Here is a 12,097-nt window from a genome sequence, read left to right on the forward strand (position 1 = left end):
ACGGTGAGTTGTGTATAGCAGAGTAGAGTGCTCTGCTGTGATGAGACCTTGGAGGTGTCATGTAATGATGATGATAATAATTCATTTGCATCTGCTTTTGTAACTTCAATATTGAGTTTATTACCCATTTTTATAACTTTAGTTACTATAATACAATAAATCATAATAGACAAATTATATTTTTGATTAAATCCTTTACCCAGCCAGCAAAGGTTGGTCGATTGGTAGAGCCTCTGCTACTAATGGCTCAGCAAAAAAAGTTAAGCAAGTTTGAGCACGGTTAGTAGTTGGAAGGGGTCAATCATTCGATGCTGTTGGCACACTCTCCATCGATGAGCCTTTTGGATTCCCTGGAGGTGTCACATAATAATAATAAGCAAAATTTGCATGTGTCTTCACAACTAGTTTACTTGTTGTTTAATTTCACATCAGTTACTTACTGTCCAATAATGTGCAGCATACTTCCTTTTGGATCTATATATTGCTATGCATTATAGCAATATACACATCCAAAGCTACATCCATCCTGGATGAAACAAATTTTGATTCATCCAGGCCAGCCAAGCATCACATCTTAAGTGTTATAAGTGGTTCCCAGTGCCTCATGTCCAGATTATGATCCCTTAGTAAATGTCATAAATCTAGATTGCTTTATCACAGACAGCCCTTGACTGCCTGTAATCATTTTTCTTTATTATTTTATTATTTTTTTCTTTCTTTTAAATAATCATTACTTTAGAGAGACAGGTAGATCGACTGCTATACATTTAGATGAAAATAAATCTTACATCAGCAATCATAACTATGGTCATTCTAACCTTGCAGACCATATATTGGACACAACTTGAAGGATCTTCTGGAAGAAAACCACCATGTTTCACCATAGTAGATTTAAAAAAGAAAGACTGTTTTTGGAATCTGCAGCAGCACTCAGAAATCAACCTAATTTAAACAAATATGGATTTATAGAACTTCCCAAAATTTGGGAAACAATAATTGTCAGAGGTTCCAGTTTAATTGTAGGCTGCATTCAAATGCCTATAGAGGGTCACTGCCTAGGTGACTTAGAGTCTCCCACTTGTTTCATTAAGTATTGTGGTCTTTGTGTGTGTTACAAGTGTTATTTATACTCTCTGAAGATGTCTCAATGACTGAGATGAAATATTGAAGCATTAAAATTAGTTTTTAATCCTTTCTCTTAGTGCTCAACACTCCATTAAACCTCCAGTATGATGTCCTCCCAGCACTTAAGCCTTAACACATGGATTTATAAAGTGCATGGAGGAATAGTTTCATGATATGTTTATGAGAGTCAGTTGGTTAGTTGTATTTATTGAAGTTTATAAATTAATTCAAAGCAGACAGGCAAAAATGAAAGAATCTGAAGATGAGAGAATGAAGGGGAGGAAGAAGATAAGCTATTAGTGTTAATGTACAAAAACTAACCTGTTTGCGGAGTAGCAGATTACATATTTATAAGACTCACCTTTTTTGCTCCATTTTTTTTCCAGAAGTCCTTAAGATCTTTATTGATGTCTTCATTTTTAATATGGTTCTGCCACTGTTGCCATTTACTTATTATTATTATCATCATCTCAAAACCCCATGGAGTCAAAGCCTCATCTAGGAGGTCCTTTTGTCATACACACACAGCTCATTATACTGCACCTCAAACACACTCAAATTCCCTGTAGACACCACACTCTCAGGCAAGGCATTCCAATCGTTCACAACTCTTCATGCAAAAAAACCCACTTCTCACTTTCCTGCTCACATCCTCTCTCTTCATCCTATCCACTAGACTGTAAATTGCATCTTCTCAACTTTTCCTCATATTCAACATTTCAGAGATCAGAAACTACCTTAGTCAATCGCCTTTGGACCCTTTCCAACACCTCTTCGTCCTTTTGAAAACCAGGTGACCAGATCTGTTCACAGAAGTCTGTATGTGGCCTAATCAGTGTGTGGCCATATGCACTGGAACAAGAATCTCCTTACTTCTACAAGTCAGTGTCCTCTTCATCATTCCCAGAATTTTTTCTGTTGTCCTCACAATTTTGGCAATGATGTGTCCCCTAAATTTTAGATCCTTATCCACTATTACCCCAGATCCTTTATTTCCTCCACCTCCAACAATATATATCCCCACCAAGCATAAATTCTACATCCTATCTTTGTTTCCCAAATTTTAAAACCTTACATTTTGTAACATTGAACTCTCATCCTTATTTCCATACCCATTCACTCAGTTTATTCAAGTCTTCTTGTAAGGACACAACATCTTTTCTACTCCTCATAGTTCATCCGAACTTTACATCATTTGCAAACAACTGAATATCCTCATCCAAATCTTTGCCAATATCATTAACATACAGGTTAAACAGCAATGGCCCTAAAAACAGACCCCTGAGGAATGCCATTAGTGACTTTATTCTTGCAGAATATTGCTTCCCCATACACAACATGCTGATACCTATCAGATAGCCAGTCTCCGATCCAGTGCACTAATCTAATATCCAATCCCATCCGCTCTAGTTTGACTATCAACTTATCATGCAGTAATCTATCAAAAGCCTTTGCAAAATCTAAGTATACTACTGAGTATCCCTCTTCTCTTTCCAAGGAAGCTGTCATCTTATTGTAATAAGTAAGTAGATTACTTAAACATGACCTCCCTTTAGAAATCCATGATGTCTATCAAAGATAATACCATTGTTGTCAACACAATTCTGAATCCTAGTTCTCACCAGCTTCTCCAACAACTTAACCACAACACATGACACACAGATAGGCCTATGATGCTTGAGTTCTATCATCTCCCTTATGAAGCAGCACAATCTTGCCCTCCTTCAATTTTGTCTTAGTTCTAATTCTCTAATTTTCCTCAGAACTCTCACAGTTGGTATTATTATTATAAGTGGTGGCCTTCTGCCAGGAAATGTAATTTGTTTCAATAAGGAAATACCGTGAGTAGGCATATTTAAATAAATTATAATACCAGAGTAAACTCATAAATTATTTTTTTATTAGTATAATTTTCACTTAAGTATCAAAGGTATCTTCAGTACAAGAATGTAAAAATGTAAAAAGCTAATTGAATAATAACTGACAATTCCAAAAGGGGCCACCTAATGAGCTAATGTAAGATAACTAAAAAAATTTATTGGAACAACATGAGTCCTTTACAAAAGTCAGTTCTTAATGGAATGGCTTTATATAGAAACATGTGAAACTTTATTTCCCTCTCCTAACATAAACAGATCCGATGATCTACGTCTCTCCCCTTTGTGGGAGATAGTACTTTTTAAATCAGCTAATCTTTCATAACTTTATTTTATTTGATTGTATACATTTTTTTTTTATAAGTTAGGAAATTTAATGACCTTTTTTAGTTATCTTACATTAGCTACTTAGGTGGCACCTTTTGAAATTGTCAGTTATTGTTCGATTAGCTTTTTACATTCTTATACTGAAGATGCCTTTGATAAATAGGCAAAATTTATACTAATAAAAAAATAATTTACATGAGTTTATTCCAGTATTATGATTTATTTAGGAAATATGCTTCTAGGGTGGCAACAGCATAAACTTCTGAATTCTCAAGATACGTTTAGGAATAGTTACATGTGCTTTAAAGAGAAAACATGAATTTCGTAATAGTTATATGTACTTTGTAAATAAATAGTATGAATTTGGTGGAATGCTGATTATAATAATAATACCAACTGTGAGAGTTCTGAGGACAATTAGAGAACTAAGTAAATGGCAACAGTTAAAGGACTAAGTAAATTCATTTTTAATAGAACCATATTAAAAATGAATACATCAATAAAGATTTGATATTAGTATTGATATTCAAGAATGTATAAGCAGAGCTAATCTAAAATAGAATTGTCACTTAAATAAAATAAGAGGAAATTAAGTTTTATGCAAGTTAATACTGTTAGAAGTTATTTGGAAAATTGAAACATAAATTGATCAGCTCAGAGACTTGACAAACAATAGACCAGTTTGGAGAACAGTTGCCCATAGGAAATAAGTAATTGAATTTTGTGATGACTACAGTAACATCTGCTAAACTTGAAAATATACAAGAAAAATAGTAATTAGGATATAAAATGTGATGAATATACAGGGCTGCCCATAAATCCTGGAACATTCCGTACAAAGGGCCCTGTCTTTATGAAGCTGAAAATTGAAGGCATTTATGTGATGTGGGTTTTTCATAACTAAAAAAAAAAAAAAAAAAAAAAAAAAAAAAAAAAAAAAAAAAAATCTGGTGATACAAAAAAAACTTATGCAATTGCTTCACAAAGATGGACCCTTTCTGTGGCATGTTCCATAACTTTTTGGCCATCCTGTATATAAGCTTCTGAATTATCAAGATACATTTAGTAATAGTTATATGTATTTTGTAAGTAACCAGCATGAATTTGGGTAATTCAGAAGATTAATTAATATTAATTAATAATTCCAAATGTATAACAGCTGTGTGCAGATATGATATGCAAGGTAAATAACCAAATTCTTTTGTTTTTAGTCTCAGAAAGCCCCTTACATTACATTTGAAAGTCAACCTAAAGATATGTGGACATTAATACTGACAAATCCTGATGGGCACCTCGAAAACAGTGAATCAGAATATATACACTGGTTTATGTAAGTATGAAATACATTACATTTTGCTTATTTTTGCTATAAACTACAAATTATAGTTGCTTTATTATATAAATTACAGGGTGATCAAAATTAAAGTATCCCCATTTAAGGCCTTGTGGAGCACCACCCAGTGATCCAAATGCTGTGAAACTTTGCAGGAACATATTGTGCGTCAGGCAGAAGTGATATTTGAGAAAAAAAAAAGTAGTTCCAAAATTCACCACCAGGGCACTGTAAGATGTACTGAACATAGATGTAGTAATTTTTCTGTGTGCATAAGGAGAAGAGTGACACAAGCATAAATAACACTTTTTTTATTTACTTCCATTATGCATTATACTGTTCAATGGCAGAATGCAGCTGGTCAGGACTAATGTTGCATACATGCTGTATTATGCTATCTTTTAGTGCTGGCAAGTTTTTTTCAGGATGATCCTGATAAACCCTGTCTTTGAGAAATCTCCAGAGCCAGAGGTCATAGTAGATCAGATCAACTGAACGAGGTGGCCATGCAGTGGAAAATGCATGGTGGATCACTTTGGCTTCTGTGAAATGTTCTTGTACGGATTTACCAATGTTTGAGGAAACCCCCCCCCCCATCCTGCATGAAAATGACTGAATCCATGCATAGGATTCAGTCATTCAGGTGAATGAGATGGCCATACAGTGGGAAATGCATGGCTGATCACTCTGGCTTTTGTGAAGTGTTCTCAAAGAACCTCTTTACAGATTGCCCAATGTGTGGAGAGGCCCCTTGCATGAAAATGACTGAATCCATGCATTGTTGATCATATCACGATACTTCTCGGCAATAACTGAGCAATAGCCTCTGTAGCTCAGTATAGACGAAGCCCTTTGGTCAGAAAGTCCTAGGTTTGATTCATGTTCATGATGTGAGGAACCTTTATCTGGTTTCTTTTGACTAAACATGGCTTAGCCAATCTCATATGGAGGTAGAGAGTTTCTTTCTTCTGAAAACTCAGTTTTTTTTTTGTCCCTCAGAATAGGCAAACCAGCCAGGAGAATGCAAGTGATTGACAGACAAAAAATACATTATAATCAATAGCTTCATGTTGGGTTCATAAGATAGTGCCGTACTATCCATGTGGGATTCATGGCCACTGTATCATCATATGCTAATTAATTAATTAGTAACTGAGCAGGTCACAGGACCCAACTGGGGAATTTCCTCAAAGGAGAATAGTCCATTGATAAACCAAGCTGTATACTTGCACCAGACAGTAACTTTGGGTGAATGCAAAGGAATTTGTTGGGATGCATGTGGGATTTGCTTAGCCAATAACCAGCAGTTGTGGGTATTCGCATCTCTGTTCAGGCGAAAGCGAGTCTCATCTCCCCACAAAATCATCCATTTCCATGCACTATCTAACTCCACTTGAGCAAGGAATGTTAAAGTGAATGTCAGTCAACTTTCCAAGTCCTGCAGGTGCAATGCCTATGTCAGGGTTATCTTGAATTTATAGAAATGCAGAATCTTCCATATTATTTTCGAGACATTAATATTATTATTATTATTATTGTTATTATTATCTGAGACCTCCAGGGAGTCAAGGACTCATCAAGGGAGGCTGTAAATTACCCAACCCAGCTATCATACCTTCCCTTAAATTTATGCTAGATGCACTCACTACCCCTAAGGGCAAATTATTCCACCCACTCACTGCTCTCTGAGAGAAAAAAAAACCTAGCTCTTACTCCCTTTCTTGACTGAGAACAACCTTAACTTCCATGGATGCCCCTGTGTTCTCTCCCCACCTTCCATATAATGAAAAATTTCTTCATTTGAAATGCTATAACACCCATTCAAAAGTTTATAGACCTCTATCATATCACCCCTCTTTCTCTTGTTAACCAGAGTCTGTAATCTAAATACTCGCAATCTGTCCTCATAATCTAAATCCCATAATCCCGATATAATCTTTGTAACTCGTCTTTGCACCCTTTCCACAGCTTCTTTATCCCCTTGAAACCCTGGAGACCATATCTGCACACAGTAATCCAAGTGTGGTCTTATCAAAGCCTTATAAAGAGGCAAAATTACTTCCTTATCCTTACATGTCAAGGTTCGCTTCAGCATAGAAATTATCCTCTGAGTTGTATTTACAACTTTTGCTATGTGACCTTTGAACTTTAAATTCTTATCCACCAATACACCAAGATCCCTTGCCTCTTCAGTTTCTTGTAGCATAACCCCGCTAATATAATATGCCATTGGATCTGTAATCACGCCAAAGTGCATAACTTTACACTTACTAACATTAAACTGACAGCCATTTTCGTTTGCCCAGATTTCCAGTCTATTCAAATCATTTTGTAATTGCTGAATATCAGTAACATCCCTGATTGCCCTGCCTATCTTCGCATCATCAGCAAACAATTGCAAATCTGATGATAGACCCTGCTTGAAGTCATTAATGTATAGATTGAACAATAATGGCCCAAGGACTGAACCCTCACTGGTTACCTTAAATCTGATAGATTCACACCCACTGTATGCCACTTTTTGATATCTGTCTGTTAACCATCCCCTGATACAAGTCAATAGATTATGTTCCAATCCCATATTCTCCAGTTTATGCAACAGCCTATCGTGTGGTATCCTATCAAATGCCTTAGAAAAATCCAACATTATCATAGTGTATCCATTTCCTTTATCCAACTCGGCCGTAACATTGTTATAAAATATGAGCAAATTGCTAAAACATGACCTTCCTTTAGTAAACCCATGCTGTTCCCTGCAGAGTATAGAATGATTGTCTACCCATTTTTGTATGCGAGTTCTTACTAACTTCTCTAAAATCTTCACTACCACACCAGAAATACTAATAGGTCGGTAGTTAGACCCATCAGTTTTTGCACTACCCTTGTGCAATGGAACTATATTACATTCCTTCCATTCCTATGGTATCATTCCTGAGTTGAGACTCAAGTTATACAAATGTGTGAAAGGCTTAGCCAATTCAGCTGGACATTCCTTTAACAAATGGGCAAATATTCCATCTGTCCCTATTGACAAATTCTTATCCAGATTATGCAAAAGCTCTTCAACCTCATTTTCATGAACCTCTAACTCTTCATCCAACGTAGCAGTAACACTGTGCACCATACTACATACACCTGGTTGATATATCTTAGCAAAGTGAGCACTCATTAAATGAACAATCTCCTTAGCTTCCGACACTCGTGTACCATCTGCATTCAATAAAGTTATTCTTCCATATTCATTCTTTCTTTTGCTTGCGGTAACGATAAAATTCTTTTGGATTGCCTTTAGCTTGCATGGCCAATTTCTTTTCATATTCTGTTTTAGCTTTTCTCACAATATTCGTTACTTTTCTGGCCTAAGTTTTATATATTTCATAACTCCTCTCACTCTTATTCTCACAATACTCTTTCCACATCATCTTCTTCTTGTGGATTTCTAGCCTAATAAGGCTGCACATCCATTTCACACCCAACCTATTTACTCTTAGAATACTAGGGATACATTCAGATACAGCCTTATTCAAGCACTTCTTCAAAGATTCCCATGCATTGCTGACATTTTTTCCATTCAGTAACTGATACCATGGGACCAAAGATAATATTCTTCTAAGTTGATCATAATTTCCAGCTTTGTAATTCAGCATGTAGCCTGATTTAACCCGAGTTTCAATACAAGTAGATACTTCCCAAGAAAGAACAGCATGATCACTGTCACCAATTGGTGGTAAAATAGCTATATCCTTGACAGGGATCCCTTCTGATGCTATGAGCAAATCCAACAATCTTTGACCTCGAGTTCCTTCTTTCACATGCTGCTTGAGAAAGTTATCCAGCAACAATTCAATAAATTCCTGTTCTTTCTGATCATGAGACTTCTCTTCTACCTAATCAATATTTATGGCTATTTTGCTTATTTTCTTAAGGAGTACTCCTTTGTATTACGTCATTGGCTTTTTTCCTTAATTTATTTAAGGCATTGATAAAATATAATGAATGAAGTTAGAGGATTTATTTATTATTATTATTACCTCCAGGGAGTCCAAAGACTCATTGAGGGAGAAAATTATAGAGAATTAATTCATTATATTTTATTTATCTTCTTCCTTTCCTAAAAATTTTTATAGTCCATTCATGAAAATTCACCTTTTAATTTGCATACCTTTGATTTTCTGTATTTTTAGCTCCCACATATTTCTATCTCCACATTTTTTGTCCCCCATCACCATCCCCTTCATTTTAGTTATATTTTCAGTTCAGTTATATAATTTTTATCATTATACTCCTGATGCTGCTCCAAAAGAAGACAACCTTGAGCATCCTACAGAAGTATGTTCAAAATTATTCCTTCCATATTTTTCGTTTATCTATGTCTTTAAAATATCATTAATGCCTTAAATAAATTGAGGTAAAAAAGCCAATGACATAATACAAAGGGTACTCCTTAAGAAAATAGGCAAAATAGCCATAAATATTAATATCAGTTTTAGAGGAGTAATGTGGAAATTTCTAGAAATAATATTTATTTTCCAGTCAGTTGTGTAAGTCACATCCATGTGTCTTGATACAGCACATGCACTGCAGGAACCAACACTGTTATTAATTTCCTGCTCCTCAACAGCAGTAACAACTTCCTTCACTTGTTGTGAACTGATTGGTTTGCAACCTCTGCCAGGTCTAACCTCCCAATGATCCCATTTCTTCAAAACGACTAATCATTCGTCGCAGAACACATGAAGTTAGTGGACTTCATCAACATTTGTTCAGGTGATGAAATTTGTGGTATGTAGCAACAACACTGTACTATGTAAACAGCTGTACTATGTAAGCAACACAATTGTTTACATAGTACAGCTTCATAAGCAAAACACATTGGGACAAGGTTAGTACTATCACTGTGAACAGCATTAACAACCAGAATGAAGGGAAAAATCCCGTGTCCATCTTTTTAAACCCTCCTGGTACCTGCCGAGTTACATGATATGCAAATTCCATTCATTTGGTGTTTACAGCAAAGTGCTCCCTGTTAGTATATTTTGGTACTTTTTTTTTTCTTCTCAGATATTGCTTCCGCATGACGCACGTATTCCTTCATAGTTTCGCAGCATTTGGATCACTGAATGGCATTCTACAAGGCCTTAAACAGGGATACTTTAATTTTGATTACCTGTATTTATTCTTTTCCTCCTATTCATGTAGTGAAGGTTAGAAGTAGTGTTGAATAACAACAGGAAGGAGTATAGAAGACTGACAGTTCAAGAATTGGAAGTATTTAGAATATTAAGTAACCTTGAAGTTAATAAGGCTGTGGGAGTAGATGGAATATCATCACATATATTACAGGAATGTAAAAGAGCATTAACCATTACCTTGATCTGGTTATTTAACAGGAACTTTCCCAGAAGAATGGAATGAAAGATAAATAGTGCAACTGAATAAGAGAGAATCTAAGTCTAACCACTATACCTGATATACACATTGGTCCTATAGACCAGTATATATAAGGTATAGTGGTTAGAGAGGCTAAATAAATTTATTTAGCTAATTAGGTAGCTAATTTGTACTTCATAGGCACAAAGAATATATTAGCAGGAAATATGCACACAGTCATATTAGTAGGAAATATGCACACAAGTCATATTAGTAGGAAAGCAAACACAGACTGATTGTAAAAAGCAGGTTCTTACAGTCTTTACTGGTGCAGTGACAGACACTTGCTGAAGGTCTCAAAATGATAGTCTCCCAGATGTTTGGCAATGTGATGCAGCTGAATTTGTTTAAGTTTTAGAAATGTTGTGTTGGATTCCAGAAATAATCTCTGTTTCTGTAAAGGAGTTTCTGTTGCAGAATTGTCGAAAAAATTGTGCAAAATAATATAAAGGATTTCAAGTCCTACCCATCTTGAGTTTTTGGATTTGTGAAAAGAAACAATTTAGGTGTGCACTCCTCCACTAGTGTTGGACAAAATTTGCTGTGCGGCTGGAAAGCGAAAGTAGCTAAATTTTGTTTCTTTCTGAGAGAAAACTTGTGTGGGGTTAATGCTTGTCACTTTGGGAATATGGATGAGGTTCCTGTAAGTTTTGACATGCCTAGTTCTAGTACTGTGAATCTGAAGGGAACAAAAGAGGTTTCAGTTGCTACAACAGGGCACGAAAGGTCTAACTTTACTGTGGTTCTCTGCGTAACTGCAGATGGTTCCAAACTGCCACCGATGGTGATTTTCTAAAGAAAGACTGTTCCAAAAGGTTGTGTTTCCAAAGATATTATTGTTACTGCTAATGATAAAGGTTGGATAAATTCCAAGGTTATGAAATTTTGGTTGGAGAATGTGTGGCGAAAGAGAAAAATGGCATTTTTCAACCCAAAATCTTTGTTAGTGTTGGATTCGTGTAGGGCACACACGACAACAGAAGTTAAAACAATTGTAAGTATTCCAAATTGGCCGTCATTCCAGGTGGTTTAACAAAAAAATTCCAACCCCTTGCAGTAAATTAACCATTCAAAGACAATTTTCAGGCTAAGTGGTTATCTATAGAAAAATATGGTATATATATTTTTTAGTCTTGAATCTTTTCCCTGTAGCTCTTGTCATTACTAATTTTGAAGACTGGGTGATGAATGCCATCCATGAATATATAACAAAACAGGGCAGATGAAAAGAATGTCATATAAAGATATAGTTACGTGGATTGTAGAAAGTTGGGCTGCTGTAAGTCAAAACTGTGTTAGAAAAGGTTTCATTAAAGCTCAAGAGAATGCAGTGGTGTCCGGTGACAATGATTATGAAGCTGAAGAAATACCAAGTGAGATTTTTAACGCAACTGATTCTTTCAATATTGAGTCTGAAGAAGAATTTTTTAGATTTGAATAGTGTAATGTTCAATGAATATTAAGTAATACTTCTACCTTAGTTTTATTATTACATTTGATTTACCTCTCATACCTTTCAAATGTATACCCCACATGTTCATTTTTAACGAATTTAGACTTTTTTTGTATAGATAACGTGTGCATTATCTATCGAAAAATACAGTATATATATTTTATAGCCTTGAATCTTTTCCCTGTAGCTCTTGTCATTACTAATTTTGAAGTCAATGCACAATTATTTTAGCCAACCAATATATGTAACGACTGCTGTATGAATATTTTTAATGTTCTTGTGGATATAATGGATATCAATCCACGTTTTCTTCCAAGTTTGCTATTGGGTCCCAAAAGTTTGATTCTTATCTTTCTTGAATAATATTTGAATCTACAGTGATTTCTGAAAGCTGCTTGACTTTGATTCTATTTAAAACTTTCTCAGTTTTTTTTATCAACATGATATTTAATTTTCTCCTGATGAAAACTAATATTTGTCTAATATGTATGTGATCATTATTATTTAAATTGAAACTTAAGTTATAACATGGCTGTCAGTACAGGAGGAATA

At 35.1% G+C, this 12,097-nt stretch overlaps 1 protein-coding gene across 1 annotated transcript in view; it reads left to right on the forward strand.

Annotated features, from left to right (window-relative positions):
• Positions 1-12,097, forward strand: part of mRpL38 (mitochondrial ribosomal protein L38) — a 185,231-nt gene that overhangs the window by 83,815 nt on the left and 89,319 nt on the right. Inside the window, exon 4 of the mRNA XM_090401660.1 lies at positions 4,541-4,659. Coding sequence (XP_090257786.1) covers positions 4,541-4,659 — 119 coding nt within the window. The remainder of the gene's footprint in view (positions 1-4,540; positions 4,660-12,097) is intronic.

This window comes from Typopeltis vanoorti, chromosome 12 (genome assembly GCF_054136105.1).
Source record: "Typopeltis vanoorti isolate ZY-2024b chromosome 12, IOZ_Tvanoo_1.0, whole genome shotgun sequence".
NCBI classification, from domain to species: Eukaryota; Metazoa; Arthropoda; class Arachnida; order Uropygi; family Thelyphonidae; genus Typopeltis; species Typopeltis vanoorti.